At 44.6% G+C, this 16,825-nt stretch overlaps 1 protein-coding gene across 4 annotated transcripts in view; it reads right to left on the bottom strand.

Annotated features, from left to right (window-relative positions):
- Positions 1–12,680: 12,680 nt before the first annotated feature.
- slc24a4a (solute carrier family 24 member 4a) overlaps positions 12,681–16,825 on the bottom strand; it is a 62,304-nt gene continuing 58,159 nt past the window's right edge. For all 4 annotated transcript variants that reach the window (XM_042329966.1, XM_042329967.1, XM_042329968.1 and 1 more), the window contains 3 exons: positions 16,614–16,726; positions 16,452–16,517; positions 12,681–16,288 (listed from right to left, as the gene is read on the bottom strand). In XM_042329966.1, the coding sequence (XP_042185900.1) occupies positions 16,136–16,288; positions 16,452–16,517; positions 16,614–16,726 (332 nt within the window). In that variant the 3' untranslated portion in view covers positions 12,681–16,135. The remainder of the gene's footprint in view (positions 16,289–16,451; positions 16,518–16,613; positions 16,727–16,825) is intronic.

The following is a 16,825-nucleotide window of genomic DNA, read 5'->3' as shown; positions in this document are numbered from 1 at the left end:
TTTTGCTCTGACATGCATTGTCAACTGTGGGACCTTATATAGACAGGTGTGTGCCTTTCTAAATCATGTCCAATCAATTGAATTTTCCACAGGTGGACTCCAATCAAGGATGATCAATGGAAACAGGATGCACCTGAGCTCAATTTTGAGTCTCATATCAAAGGGTCTGAATACTTATGTAAATATGGTATTTCTATTTATTTTTAATACATTTGCAAAAATAAGAAACTTTTTTTGCTTTGTCATTATGGGGTATTGTGTGTAGATATGATGAGGATTTTTTATTTTTTTAGGATTTTTTTTATTTAATACATTTTAGAATTTTGTTATGCTTTAATGTGGAAAAATGAAGTGGTCTGAATACTTTCCTAATGCACTGTATATAGAGCTCAATCCTTAAAGAGCGACTGCCACTAAAAAGCAACTTCTGGTTTTGAAAATGGCCTATGTGGCATCGAAATGAGCCAGAAGCATTTATTCTAGTGTCAAAATTGACTACAAAGTGTAAAAAGTATAATTTTGGTCATAAAGTCAGTCTCATCCAAAACCTGAGATTTGCGAGATGATAGGACAAAATGGTATGACATGGAATGAAAGGCACCGTAACAGTTTTCAATGGGTTGGGTTTCAAATGTTTAATCGTGCTCACATCCTGTCTGTGCCTCCCTATAGTATCCTGTCTTACTATAACAGTGGAGGGCCTCAGCTCTGGCTCGCTGCCAAAGATATGCATGTGGTGAAGCATAGACATACACATAAAACGAGTGTAGTCTAGGGCTGGGGCCTAGACATTCTTACCTTTGCTACATTCCTGGCCCAGGCCTTTGTGGAGGTACCTACAGTACCGCTAGTGGATGGGACCGAGACTGAGGATGTACAGAGCACAGGCCACACTGTAGCCTCCCCAGTTAGACACTTCTACAACACAGAGAGAGACCGGGGTAAAGAGGATGAGTAGGATGAGATTCAAAACATTATTTACTACAATGTTTTTCACAGTCTCCCTCATACACTCTTTTTTAGTAATGCGATCTCATGATCTAATTCGATTTTCGAAGATGACAAAACACAAATGGTAATAGGCTGGGACCATGAGGTAATTAAACCTGCTTCTGTCTTTGCTGTGAGAGTAAACCAATATCCCGTAAACCTGGGTCACTAAATCACGTTTCCAGTTCAAGTTTCAGGAACCAGCTTTGAGATCTCTTTCTGTTATGAAAAGCGCTATACAAGTTAAATTAGTATTATTATTATTAAGTATCATGCATAATGAATTCATTGGAAATCTCACTCGAGCTGTGTGTACGGAGGACAGGGTGTCAGGACAGCGGTGGTGTGGGGTCACAGATATGGTCAGGGGTCACATAATGATCAAACAGAGGAGAGGACACAACACACATATGGAAACTACTTCTGCTCTGGTCTCAATTAATCATGGTGAGAGGATGTCTGACTCTCTGCTTCAGCGAGCAACACACTTCCTGGCTATATGGAATGCAGTTAGTAATACACAACCCTTGCGTCAAACCTGAGTCAACCACCCTTCTGCCTGTAAAGGGCACTGGAGAATGTGAGCGCTCCAATCTGCTCATAGGAAATCTAAAAGCGGTATCTAATAATATAATATAGTAATCATGTAAGAATGGATCGCTAAAGGCGACTTCACATGTAAATACATGTTTAAATGAATACATTCATCCCCAACCTGCTGTGAAGGTGAAGTCAGCAGCCATGTCACAGGTTATCAGGCTCCCGTTGGGCATGTGTTCCCTCACTGCCTCCTTCAACTTGCCCACGTCCACCTCGTTCCCTCCATCCCCTATCCCTGTTCACACACACACACACACACACACACACACACACACACACACACACACACACACACACACACACACACACACACACACACACACACACACACACACACACACACACACACACACACACACACACACACATTTAAGTCTATATTGAGACAGGCATATTCTCGTAAAGATCTGTGTGCATACTTGGTGGACCTGTCGGTAACTGAATACCGGACTCCATAACATCTGTGCTGATGCCCTGGATGGTGCTGGTTGTGGTGAACAAGTCATATAGGCTCCACCAGGTGCTTGATGTTCACTCCTTTCATGCAGAGTTTCCCATTGATGCTCTGCCACTGCTTTCTATCGCCACCAAGTGGTCAAACCTGAGCATAAAAGACTAAATTGACCCTCATGAATAGGACGGCGTGAGAGGTTGGCTGATATGGGTTTGGGTGTTGTTAAGAATGTGTGTGTGTGTGTTGAAAGCTGAGCTTCTTAGGGTCTCCATCATGACACAGGTAGTGCTGTGTCTGGGCTGTTGCCTTATCTTACCTTGTAACACACAGGTCAGACTTTAGAGGTCAGCCAAACAAACTGTTTCCATTGTTTCTACAACTTGATTGGAGTCCACCTGTGGTAAATTCAATTGATTGGACATGATTCTGGAAAGGCACACATCTGTTTATATAAGGTCCCACAGTTGACTGTGCATGTCAGAGCAAAAACCAAGCCATGAGGTCGAAGGAATTGTCAGTAGAGATTCGAGACAGGATTGTGTCGAGGCACAGATCTGGAGAAGGGTACCAAAACATTTCTGCAGCATTGAAGGTCCCCAAGAACACAGTGGCCTCCATCATTCTTAAATAGAAGAAGTTTGGAACCACCAAGACTATTTCATAGAAATGGCCGCCCGGCCAAACTGAGACGGGGAGAAAGGCCTTGGTCAGGGAAGTGACCAAGAACCCGACAGTCACTCTGACAGAACTCAAGAGTTCTTCTTTGGAGATGGGAGAACCTTCCAGAAGGACAACCATCTCTGCAGCACTCCAACAATCAGGCCTTTATGGTAGAGGGACCAGACAGAAGCCACTCCTCAGTAAAAGGTACATGACAGCCTGCTTGGAGTTTGCCAAAAGGCACCTAAAGATTCTCAGACCATGAGAAACATGATTCTCTGGTCTGATGAAACCAAGATTTAACTCTTTGGCCTGAATGCCAAGCGTCACATCTGGAGGAAAACTGGCACCATCAGCATCATGCTGTGGGGATGTTTTTCAGCGGCAGGGACTGGCAGACTAGAAAGGATTGAGGGAAAGATGAACGGAGCAAAGTACAGAGTGATCCTTGTTGAAAACCTGCTCCAGAGCGCTCAGCACCTCAGACTGGGGCGAAGGTTCACCTTCCAACGGGACAATAACCCTAAGCACACAGCCAAGACAACGCAGGAGTGACTTCTGGACAAGTCTCTGAATGCCCTTGAGTGGCCCAGCCAGAGCCCGGACTTGAACCTGATCGAACATCTCTGGAGAAACCTGAAAGTAGCTTTGCAGCGATGCTCCCCATCCAACCTGACAGAGCTTGAGAGGATCTGCAGAGAAGAATGGAGAATCTCCCAAATACAGGTGTGCCAAGCTTGTAGCATCATAACCAATAAGACTCGAGGCTGTAATCACTGCCAAAGGTGCTTCAACAAAGAGTGAAGGGTCTGAATGCTTTTGTAAATGTGATATTTCCTTTTTATTATTATTTGTAATACATTTGCAAAAATGTCCAAACCTGTTTTGCTTTGTCATTATGGGGTATTGTGTGTAGATTGATGAGGGAAAAAACTATTTCCTCCATTGTAGAATAAGGCAGTAACAAAATGTGGAAAAAGTCAAAGGGTCTGAATACTTTCCAAATGCACTGGATATATATATATATATATATATATATATCTACACACAAAAGTATGTGGACACCCCTTCTTAGTGGATTGAGCTATTTAAGCCATATCCATTGCTGACAGGTATATAAAATTTTGCACACAACCATGCAATCTCCATAGACAAACATTGTGAAGTGGAAATGTCTATGAGCAACAACGGCTCAGCCGCGAAGTGGTACGTCACACAAGCTCACAGAACGGGACTGCCGAGTGTTGAAGTGCGTATCGTGTATAAATTGTCGGCCCTAGGTTGCAACACTCACTACCGAGTTCCAAACTGCCTCTGGAACCAATGTCAGCAAAGAAACTGTTCGTCGGGAGCAGACGCACGCAGGCCTAAGTTCACCATGTGCAATGCCAGGTGATGGCTGGAGTGGTGTAAAGCTCGCCGCATTGGACTCTGGAGCAGCGGAAACAGCAACAATTCACCCTGGACAAACAGTGCACGGATGGATACCCCTCTACCCTTGAAGCTACAGCCCATGTAGAAGCTGACCATGTCCTGTAGCTGACCGCTGTAGGACATCAGGCTGGACACGCTGGATACCAGCAGGCTGTCCTCAAACACACACAGTACTGGGGACATAGAAATGCTTTTGATATTGTACTCTATCGTTTTGTAAAGCAACTTTCGGGTCCCCGGAAGACAGACAGACAGACAGAGTGCTAGGAATACTCTGGAGAGGCTGTTTGAATGCTATTACTGTTGATCAAACAGAAACAGCTCTCTCCTTGCCTACTGAATATCAATTGGAAACTCAGTGGAAAATACCCTTACCTAGTTTCCTTTCCTGAGAACATGGACTGGAGCCTAAATTCCCACAATGCAGCCTTGATTTATTTAAAGTCTCTGCACACAGTGAAACAACAACAGTACTTTTATTCTAGTGTGAAATGTCGGAAAACAAAGGGGGAGGAGGGTAGAGTTAGTGATTACAAAACGTATTTTAAACGCAGGGTCATGTCCTGGAAATCACTACATGAATACAAGACAGATTATCCTCATGTTAAATCTGCATGGTCACTCAGAGCATTTATTTTGTCTGGCCTGAACTGCTACAGTATACATTTGACTCGTCTATATTGTGTATTTATTTTTTTATCTGTATTTTGCGTTGTTGTATCATTGTGTAGTGACACATAAATACATTTTTCTAACTATAACTCGGTTTGCTTTTTGTACGGTGCATGTTATTGTGGTATTTCTATTGTGATGCTAGGTGTTTCAGGCAGTACCTGATGTCTTCTTCTGTAGCGAGAGGTGGACAGCCCCACTCCCAAGGGTGACTCCTGTACAGCAGGGGCAGAGGGCTTGAGTTGGCATTTCAGAACGCCTCAGACATCCGATAGGCCCTTATGGAGCATCACCACATTGGCCTGCTGGTAGCCTGTCAACCAGACGCATGGAAACAGATGAGTCAGATTAGTCACTGAATTGTATTGTTTTTATTCAATAAAGTAGATTTTTAACATGTGCCTCTATAAAGATAGAGGAAAAGTGATTCATTAAATGTTTGAGCTCCTAACATGCACCAGGTTGCATTCTATAATTAACCATTGTATTAAAACACTAACTGCACGTAATCCATTATACTGCACAGTAGGTCTGTCTAGTGAACAACTTGTTACTTTCTTATCCTTTGTTGCCATGCTAAATGTAAAATTTCACTCTGACAATACAGCTGGTTGAAAATAGAGGAGAACTGACATTGGCTGAAAATACCATTGTCTTTTGCCTGTTTTGTCATTGATTGGATTAGACAGATTTACAGTACCAGTCAAAAGTTTGGACACCTACCCATTCAAGGGTTTTTCTTTATTTTTTACTATTTTCTACATTGTAGAATAATAGTGAAGACATCAAAAATATGAAATAACACATGGAATCATGTAGTAACCAAAAAAGTGTTAAACAAATTTGATATTTTAGATTCTTCAAAATAGCCACCCTTTGCCTTGATGACAGATTTTTCAACTCTTGGCATTCTCTCAACCAGCTTCACCTGGAATGCTTTTACAACAGTCTTGAGTTCCCACATATGCTGAGCACTTGCTGCTTTTCCTTGACACTATGGTCCAACTCATCCCAAACCATCTCAATTGGGTTGAGGTCAGGTGATTGTGGAGGGCAGGCCATCTGATGCAGCACTCCATCACTCTCCTTCTTGGTCAAATAGCCCTTACATTGCCTGGAGGTGTGTTGAAACATTGTCCTGTTGAAAAACAAATGATAGTCCCACTAAGCGTAAACCAGATGGCATGGAGTATCACACCACCTTATCCATGCTTCACGGTAGAAATCACACATCCAGAGATCACCCGTTCACCTACTCTGTGTCTCACAAAGACACGGCGGTTGGAACCAAAAATCTCAAATTTGGACTCATCAGACCAAATGGACAGATTTCCACCGGTCTAATGTCCATTGCAAGTCTCTTCTTTTTATTGGTGTTGTTTAGTAGTGGTTTCTTTGCAGTAATTCGACCATGAAGACCTGATTCATGCAGTCTCCTCTGTACAGTTGAGATGTTTCTGTTACTTGAACTCTGTGAAGCATTTATTTGGGCTGCAATATCTTAGGTTGCTAACTCTAATGAACATATCCTCTGCAGCAGAGGTAACTCTGGGTCTCCCTTTCCTGTGGTCAGCCAGTTTCATCATAACACTTGATGGTTTTTGCATCTGCACTTGAAGAAACTTTCAAAGTTCTTGAAATGTTCCGAATTGACTGACCATGTCTTAAAGTAATGATGGACTGTCATTTCTCTTTGCTTTTTTGAGCTGTTCTTGCCATAATATGAACTTGGTCTTTTACGAAATAGGGCTATCTTCTGTATACCACGCCTACCTTGTCACAACACAACTGATTGGCTCAAATGCATTACGAAGGAAAGAAATTCCACAATTAACTTTTAACAATTGCATTCCAGGTGACTACCTCATGAAGCTGGTTAAGAGAATGCCAAGAGTGTGCAAAGCTGTCATCAAGGCAAAGGGTGGCTACTCTGAAGAACCTCAAGTATAAAATATATTTTGATTCGTTTTTTTTGGTTACTAGATTATTTCATATGTGTTATTTCATAGATTTGATGTCTTCATAATTATTCTACAATGTAGAAAATAGTAAAAATAAAGAAAACCCCTGTAATGATTAGGTGTGTCCAAACGTTTGACTGGTACTGTAGGTGATCATTATATGAAACTATATGTCTCTGTTCTGTAACTAAGATGAAAGTGGAAGTGGTGTTACCTGGATGTCTTACCTGAGCACATTCTAGTGGTGGTGGCCTTGCACAAACTCGTCTTTGCACTGAATACAGTCTGAGTCGGTGAATGACCTTGTTATTTCAGGTGTGAAACATGCTCACACCTGAAATGAGAGGTAGACAACAATCATATACACTGAGTAACTCTACCTACTGTGCATGTACAGTTGAAGTCGGAAGTTTACAAACACCTTAGCCAAATACATTTAAACTCAGGTTTTCACAATTCCTGACATTTAATCCTAGTAACAATTCCATGTCTTAGGTCAGTTAGGATCATTTATTTTAGAATGTGAAATGTCAGAATAATAGTAGAGCGAATGATTTATTTCAGCTTTAATTTCTTTCATCACATTCCCAGGGGGTCAGAAGTTTACATACACTCAATTAGTATTTGGTAGTGTTGCCTTTAAATTGTTTAACTTGGGTCAAACGTTTCGGGTAGCCTTCCACAAGCTTCCCACAATAACTTGGGTGTATTTTGGCCCAGAGCTGGTGTAACTGAGTCAGGTTTGTAGGTCTCCTTGCTCGCACACACTTTTTCAGTTCTGCCCACAAATCTTCTATGTGTTTGTGGTCAGGGCTTTGTGATGGCCACTCCAATACCTTGACTTTGTTGTCCTAAAGCCATTTTGCCACAACTTTGAAAGTATGCTTGGGGTCATTGTCCATTTGGAAGAACCATTTGCGATCAAGCTTTAATTTTCTGACTGATGTCTTGAGATGTTGCTTCAATATATTTACACAATTGTCCTCCTCATGACGCCATCTATTTTGGGAAGTGCACCAGACCCTCCTGCAGCAAAGTACCCCCACAACATGATGCTGCCAACCCTGTGCTTCACGGTTGGGATGGTGTTCTTTGGCTTGCAAGCTTCCCCCTTTTTCCTCCAAACATAACGATGGTCATTATGGCCAAACAGTTCTATTTTTGTTTCATCAGACCAGAGGACATTTCTCCAAAAAGTACGATCTTTGTCCCCATGTGCAGTTGCAAACTGTAGTCTGGCTTTTTTATAGAGGTTTTGGAGCAGTGTCTTCTTCCTTGCTGAGCGGCCTTTCAGGTTATGTAGATATAGGACTTGTTTTACTCTGGATATAGATAATTTTGTACTTGTTTCCTACAGCATCTTCACAAGGTCCTTTGCTGTTGTTCTGGGTTTGATTTGCACTTTTCTCACCAAAGTGCGTTCATCTCTAGGAGACAGAATGCGTCTCCTTCCTGAGTGGTATGACGGCTACGTGGTCCCATGGTGTTTATAATTGCGCACTATTGTTTGTACAGATGAACATGGTACCTTCAGGCGTTTGGAAATTGCTCCCAAGGATGAACCAGACTTGTGGAGGTCCACAATTTTTTTCCTGAGGTCTTGGCTGACTTATTTTGATTTTCCCATGACGTCAAGCAAAGAGGCACTGGGAAATACATCCACAGGTACACCTCCAATTGACTCAAATGATGTCAACAAATGATGTCAGAAGCTTCTAACACCATGACATAATTTTCTGGAATTTTCCAAGCTGTTTAAAGGCACAGTAAACTTTGTGTATGTAAACTTCTGACCCACTGGAATTTTGATACAGTGAATTATAAGTGAAATAATCTGTCTGTAAACAATTGTTGGAAAAATTACTTGTCATGCATAAAGTAGACATCCTAACTGACTTGCCAAAACTAGTTTCTTAACAAAACATTTGTGGAGTGGTTGAAACACTTTAATGACTTGGAGTCATTAAAACTTGTTTATGTAAACTTCAGACTTCAGCTGTATATACCCTGGATTTCTGATGCTATGTATTGGCCAATGAGAGGCTTTGAAGCCACCGGTCGGTCATATTGGCCCTCCTCAGAAGAAGCAGTCCTCCACAGGAATGAATGGAATTCTACAGTATTTGTCACGCCCTGGTCTAAGTATTTTGTGTTTTTCTTCATGTATTGGGTCAGGCCAGGGTGTGGCATGGGGTTTTTGTATTGTGGTGTGTTTTGTCTTGGGGTTTTGGTGTGTATGTATTGGGATTGTAGCTAGTGGGGTTATCTAGCAAAGTCTATGGCTGTCTGGAGTGGTTCTCAATCAGAGGCAGGTGTTTATCGTTGTCTCTGATTGGGAACCATATTTAGGCAGCCATATTCTTTGAGTTTGTCGTGGGTGATTGTCCTTAGTGTCGTTGTTCCTATCGCTTTATTTATTTACACAAGTATAGGCTGTTTCGGTTTTCGTTACGTTCTTTGTTTTGTAGTGTTTTGTGTTTATTCGTGTTGCACGTTGTTCATTAAACATGGATCGCAATCTACACGCTGCATTTTGGTCCGACTCTCCTTCACCACATGAAAACCGTAACAGAATCACCCACCACCAACGGACCAAGCAGCGTGTCAACAGGCAGGAGCAGCCCAAAGAGGAGATGCGCTATAAGGATTTCTGGACATGGGAGGAAATCCTAAACGGAGAAGGACCCTGGGCTCAGCCTGGAGAATATCGCCGCCCCAAAGAAGAACTGGAGGTGGCGAAAGCGGAGAGGCGCCGGTATGAGGAGGCAGCACGGCGACTCGGAAGGAAGCCTGAGAATCAGCCCCAAAAATTTATTGGGGGGGGGGGACTCAGGGAGAGTGTGGCAGAGTCAGGAGTCAGACCTGAGCCAACTCTCCCTGTTTATCGTGAGGAGACCAGAACCAGAGCCGGTGTTGGAGGTGAGCGAAACAGAGACTGTGAAGGAGTTAATGGGGAAATTGGAGGAGAGAGATGAGGAGTTGCTGTGTTGGTACTTTTTGCATGGAATTCGCCTGACGGAACGTGTCGGGGATTTGATGGCACCTGGGTTAGCGCTCCATACTCGTCCTGAGGTGCGTGTTAGTCGGCTGGTGAAGTTGGTGCCAGCCTCACGCACCAGGCCTCCTGTGCACATCCCTAGCCTTGCACGTCCTGTGCCAGCACTGCTCTTGCTCTCAAGATCTCCAGCACACCTTCACGGTCTAGCCCATCCTGTGCCACCTCCACACTCCAGCCCTCCGGTAGCAGCTCCCCGCACCAGGCTTCCTGTGCGTGTTCTCGGTTCAGTACCACCAGTACCAGCACCACGCATCAGGCCTACAGTGCGCCTCGCCTCTCCAGCGCTGCCGGAGCCTTTCTCCTCTCCTGCGCTGCCGGAGTCTCCCGTCTGTTCAGCGCTGCCGGAGCCTTTCTCCTCTACAGCGCTGCTGGAGTCTCCCGCCTGTTCAGCGCAGCCAGAGCCTTTCTCCTCTACAGCGCTGCTGGAGTCTCCCGCCTGTTCAGCGCAGCCAGAGCCTCTCTCCTCTCCTGCGCTGCCGGAGTCTCCCGCCTGTTCAGCGCAGCCAGAGCTGCCAGCCTGCATGGAGAAGCCAGAGCTGCCAGCCTGCATGGAGAAGCCAGAGCTGCCAGCCTGCATGGAGAGGCCAGAGCTGCCAGCCTGCATGGAGAAGCCAGAGCTGCCAGCCTGCATGGAGCCTGCATGGAAGGCCAGAGCTGCCAGCCTGCATGGAGAGGCCAGAGCTGCCAGCCTGCATGGAGAGGCCAGAGCTGCCAGCCTGCATGGAGAAGCCAGAGCTGCCAGCCGGCATGGAGCAGCCAGAGCTGTCAGTCTGCATAGAGCAGACAGAGATGTCAGTCTGCATGGAGCTGCCAGCCTGCATGGAGCAGCCAGAGATGCCAGCCTGCATGGAGCAGCCAGAGCTGCCAGTCTGCACGGAGCTGCCAGTCTGCACGGAGCTGCCAGTCTGCACGGAGCTGCCAGTCTGCAAGGAGCCGCCAGAGCTGCCAGTCTGTAAGAAGCCGTCAGAGCTGTCAGCCTACATGGAGCAGCCAGAGCCTCCAGTCAGTGTGGAGCAGCCAGAGCTTTCAGTCTGCCAGGATCTGCCAGTCGGCCAGACTCTTCCAGATCTGCCAGTCAGCCAGACTCTTCCAGATCTGCCAGTCAGCCAGACTCTTCCAGATCTGCCAGTCAGCCAGACTCTTCCAGATCTGCCAGACTCTTCCAGATCTGCCAGTCAGCCAGACTCTTCCAGATCTGCCAGACTCTTCCAGATCTGCCAGTCAGCCAGACTCTTCCAGATCTGCCAGACCAGACTCTTCCAGATCTGCCAGTCAGCCAGACTCTTCCAGATCTGCCAGACTCTTCCAGGTCTGCCAGACTCTTCCAGATCTGCCAGTCAGCCAGACTCTTCCAGATCTGCCAGTCAGCCAGACTCTTCCAGATCTGCCAGTCAAACAGATTCTTCCAGATCCGCCAGTCAGCCGGGATCTGCCAGAACTACCAGTCGGCCGGGATCTGCCAGTCGGCCGGGATCTGCCAGTCGGCCGGGATCTGCCAGTCGGCCGGGATCCGCCAGTTCCGCCGGGATCCGCCAGATCCGCCAGTCAGCCAGGATCTGCCAGTCAGCCAGGATCTGCTGAAACCACCAGCCAGCCAGGATCTGGTAGATCTACCTACCTGCCTGAGCTTCCTCTCACTCCCGAGCTTTCTCTCACTCCCGAGCTTTCTCTCACTCCCGATCTGCTCCTCAGTCCAGCGGGTTTCTGGGTGAGGACTACTAGGCCATGGTCGGCGGCGAGGGTGGACTATCCAGGGACGCGAGGAGAGGGGACTAAGACATTGACTGAGTGGGTTCCACGTCCCGCGCCGGAGCCGCCACCATGGACAGACGCCCACCCGGACCCTCCCTATTGTTTTGAGGTGCGTTCGGGAGTCCGCACCTTAGGGGGGGGGGTTCTGTCACGCCCTGGTCTAAGTATTTTGTGTTTTTCTTCATGTATTGGGTCAAGCCAGGGTGTGGCATGGGGTTTTTGTATTGTGGTGTGTTTTGTCTTGGGGTTTTGGTGTGTATGTATTGGGATTGTAGCTAGTGGGGTTATCTAGCAAAGTCTATGGCTGTCTGGAGTGGTTCTCAATCAGAGGCAGGTGTTTATCGTTGTCTCTGATTGGGAACCATATTTAGGCAGCCATATTCTTTGAGTTTGTCGTGGGTGATTGTCCTTAGTGTCGTTGTTCCTATCGCTTTATTTATTTACACTAGTATAGGCTGTTTCGGTTTTCGTTACGTTCTTTGTTTTGTGTTTATTTGTGTTTCACGTTCATTAAACATGGATCGCAATCTACACGCTGCATTTTGGTCCGACTCTCCTTCACCACATGAAAACCGTAACAGTATTTCAATTAAATGTTTCAAGGACAGAAGGACATGCATGTATTTAAGTATGTTTTTGTTGTATTGGGAATAGCATACTTCCTAAAAAATTATACTTTAAGGAAAACATTTAAAAAACGTATTTGCATATTTAGCTCGCATAATATAATTGAAGTATGCATAAAGGTGTCTGTTATAGAATGAACGTGGCAAAAACAAATGTAGACATTAATTTATTTATTATTTACAATGGTTGGGGAGTGCAAAAATGGAGGCGCAGTGGCTTCAAAAGAGTGCCCCATCGGTCATCTAATCTGCGTATGAATCATTGTCACTTACCTTGGATGTTTTACATTTGGGTTTTCTTTTTGTGAGAATAAAGACAATACTGGATCAGAAATCTCACCACAGATGTTCTAAACCATCTTTGACCTCACAGTGGAGTCAATTCCATAACAATACAATACCATTCAAGCCATCAACCATAAAATAAGTGTGCATTTACGGTATCAAAGAAATACATTTAGAGAGAACCATAGGCATTTATGAACAGTATTATTTAATGTGTCCACCATATGATTCTTTAGATAATCATGATTCATATAACAATATACAGAATTATTTTAAAATATTTTGATTATTGCTTTACAGTAAAATGCATTGGTTGGATACATCCACTTATAGCAAGACAAATACATTCAAGTTACACACCAATGTCTTAAATTTAAGTTGTTTTCTTAACTCCATACCAAAAGGTCTTTATCAATTTGGATGAATGACCTTATGACCCTTCGCTCACAGTGAACCAGGTCACATTTACTCAAGAGGTTGTACATAATTGTGTATGTAACAACAGAAACAATGAGTGTGTGTGTGTGTGTGTGTGTGAGTGCAATGAACAAGTGAATGTATGTGTGTGTTGTGTTCACGCATGCTCTGCAGTGCAGTCAAGTTTGTGGTCACTTCCACTCAAGTTCTCTTTGACAAAGGTAAACAACAGCAGTGGGTATCTAGTGAGATATGACGCTGTATGCATACAGAGCTATAATCAACATCAGTATAGTGCAGTGTTTACTGACAACATGGATCTGACCCTACAGGAGAGCCTCATCCCCACCTAGTGATAATAATACATTTAGAAACTTAAAAGATATCGACTATTCCGTTCATTTCAAAATGTATTGTTGAAATGACACAATACACATCCCTTAGTTAATATGTAATAACTAAAACCCATGGCAAAAAAAAAATGATATTGCCATGACATGAATAGAATAACGTTTTAGGAATGGAATAAATGAAGTGAGATTTAAAAGTGAAAGATATGGCCACTTTCTCCAAGACTACTTTTCAAAATGTCCTTGGAGTTCAGAAGAGTTGCACAAGACAAATACAGGTGTAGAGCTCCCATCCCGGCATGGCGCTTGCAACGCCAGGATAGTGGGTCCGATTCCCGGGACCACCCATATGTAAAGTGTATACATGCATGACTAAGTCGCTTTGAATAAAAGCATCTGCTAAATAGCATATTTCATATATTACATAACACAACAGGGTTGAGTTCATTTGTTATTGCACCAGAAACTACCACAGAGAGTGAGTGTGTGTGTGTGTGTGTGTGTGTGTGCGTGCGTGCGTGCGTGCGTGCGTAAGCATGTGTGAGTAAGGAGTAAACATTTGACAAGTGCATGTGTGTTTGTGTGTGCATAAGTGTGCTTGTACTTGTATCGTATGAATGTCTTCAGCATCTTCAATAAAACAATTTTTAATGCATAATATGCTGTATCATCCTTGCCTGGTCCTCTTTTTATTGAGATTGCATACATGTGTTTATATTATATATACCACACACTGCATCCAATGTCTGCTTTTCAACACAGAAAACAGTGACAACACTTTTCAACACCGAAACACCACCAACACCCTACACACTCACGACTGACACCGATACAGACTCCACCCTCTGTTCCCACTGCAACCTCTGAACTGGGTCGTGTTCATTAGGCACCAAACAGAAGAAAACTGACTGAAACAGGGAGCAACTACTTAAGACTTGTCCTATAAGAAATGTTCCTTTTAGTTTCAAAATGTTTTCCTTTGTGTGCCCTGATGAACACGACCCATAACGAGGTCAAGAAGTCAGTCAAATGGGCAGAGGGCGACTCGACTCGTAGCTGCCAATATTTGGAGGTCGACGGATGGACGAACAGGGTGATGATCCTATCCCATCCCACTAAGCTTCTGCTCTGGGGAGCAATAAATAAACACTGCCTCGCGTCCCATCATGCATTTTGAGAAGACATAATCACAGAGAAAGAGAGAGCCAGGAGGAGGCGAAGGAGGAGAAGGATGATTTGGTGCAGGGTAAGGGGGAGAGAAGGAAGCAGTTTAAAATATCTAAGCAGGAACTGCATCCCACCTTGCCCGACTGGCAGAAGAAAAGAAGCACGGGGATCACGACGAGAGGACCTCAGCTTGTGCATGTCGGGTCATATTTACAGAAACACACACACACACACAACATAAATACGTTTGCCATTGTGCAGCACAGATCCCCATCCATGGTCCCGGTCATGGTCGTATCCTTCCTGGTTTGTGTCACAATAATACTCACTCCCATAGCAACCACAGCCAGTGGCATCGGGATCCACTCTGTTTAGACCACTGGGGGGCAGCAGCAGCTCTTCAGCCCTCTGAGACAGACTGGTGCACAGGGAGGAGAGGGAACTGAACAGAGTACAAGACTTGGCCTTGTTAGGAGCTGAAGATATCAAATACACAATGCATTTTTTTTTTTAACAAATCAACACGACTCAGGCGTACGAGCCTGGCTCTGGATCCTCCAACAGTATGCCAAAATAAATCCATGCTTTTCCTCAGCCAACGGGCCCAAGTCCTGTTCCCCGTACACTCAAGCCATCTGTAAAATCCTCATCCACCAAGCACCAAGGGGGACACAGTCTCCCAAGAGGTTTTCTCCTCTCCACAGTGGAGCTGAATACTAATAGACACTCCCCCTCCCTTTCTTGCAATCTCTCACCTACTTCCACTCACACTCAAATACGGAACATGGCGTGTCAGTCTTGCCTTGGTCAGCAGTTTCTTGCAGTTGGAGAGTGTCCAGAAACAGAAGAAGCACAGGTTCTCCCCTGGACTCTCCACTCCCTGCCAGAGAGAAAGAGGATGCTGCCTTCTCCCTTTCTCTCCTTACTGCACCACACAAAGGAGGAACTAGAACGTTGAATCGTAAAAATATAATATATTATATGCCATATATATACTCTAATTATTTTCACACAAAACATCTAAAGTGCAATATGTTCATGAAATGTATGTTAGTTTTCCTTCCAAAGAAAGACGATAATAGAATAAATCAAAATGGCAATAAATGAAGAATTCATAAATATACGGAGAGGGCTGCTCGGGTCCTTTTCTTTAGTAGGGATGGTTAGATGCCTGACAAAAAAAACCTCCCAGACCGGATGAGATACAAACAGAAGAGGAAGGTAGTGTCATGGTGGTCCAGGGTTATATTGTAGAGACTAGGAGGGTTTCAACCAGGTGGGTTCTGTTTAGATGTGAGCTGTGTTTCTTTCCTTCTGATGGTGATATGCGTTCTGCAGGGAAAGACAGAATTAGCCATCCGTTCCTCTGAGTTAGTAAGGAGAATCCATACGGTTCTGTTCGTATCTCCTCCTCTAATTGACAGCACAAAAGCATGTGTAGGTAGTGTTGTTTGGGGGACAGAGGATATTGTGGATGAATGTAAAGATCTAGGGAACTGTACATTATGGATAGAGAGTGAAGGAATGTAAAAGGGGTATAGTAAGGGCAGACAAATACGTCTGGAATGGGGAAGGAGTGTGTAAAATAAGTGTATGTGGGAATGTAAAATTATAGAAATTATTGTGTTAGTTAGCGATTAAGTTTAGATCCAGAGGGCTGTTTGAGTCTATAACTCAGCAGGGACTTCCGTTCTGGTCCAGTGGCTGTCCTACAGCTGCTCCAGACACATGGGCAGATTGACGAAGGTGAAGACGTTGTACTCGATCATGATGGAGAAACACAGGAATATGACGTACATCACCAGCACGTACACACCCAGCTTCAGGTCCAACTTCCAATGATTCACATGGATCCCCAGAACCTGCAGGGCACAGAGGGAGAGAGGGAACAGTGTCAGAGACAGAGATCATGGGAGAGGGAGAAGAAGGGACAGAGAGACACACAGAGAGAGAGAGAGAGAGAGAGAGAGAGAGTGGGAGAGAGAGTGCAAAGTTCAAAACGGAGAAACATCTCATTTAACTCACTGTCAGAAACACAGAACCAAGAAGCAGCACCACAGAGTAGAGCAGCCCTCTGCTGTTGATCATCACCTATAGAGAGAGAGGGGGGGGGGGATTAATAATCTGAGGTCTAGATCGAGATCAAGAGGCGTGAGGGCAAACAGTTCCTGGATGTGCTTCCTTTACCTCAGAGCCATAGTCCACAGCCATGGTCTGTATCGCCCAGGGGAGCCCCAGTCCCACCAAGATATCAAAGACATTACTACCAATGGTGTTGGAAACCGCCATATCCCCAAGACCTAGAGAGAGATTGAGATTAAGATATTAAGATATGGAAAATCCTGTACAGACCATAAAGTATACTGTACACTGGTACTGTACTCAAAAATGTGAAGATG

Source organism: Oncorhynchus tshawytscha, linkage group LG11 (genome assembly GCF_018296145.1).
Source record: "Oncorhynchus tshawytscha isolate Ot180627B linkage group LG11, Otsh_v2.0, whole genome shotgun sequence".
NCBI lineage: Eukaryota > Metazoa > Chordata > Actinopteri > Salmoniformes > Salmonidae > Oncorhynchus > Oncorhynchus tshawytscha.
The sequence above is the reverse complement of the archived record's forward strand: the minus strand, read 5'-3'. Positions and strand labels throughout refer to the sequence as shown.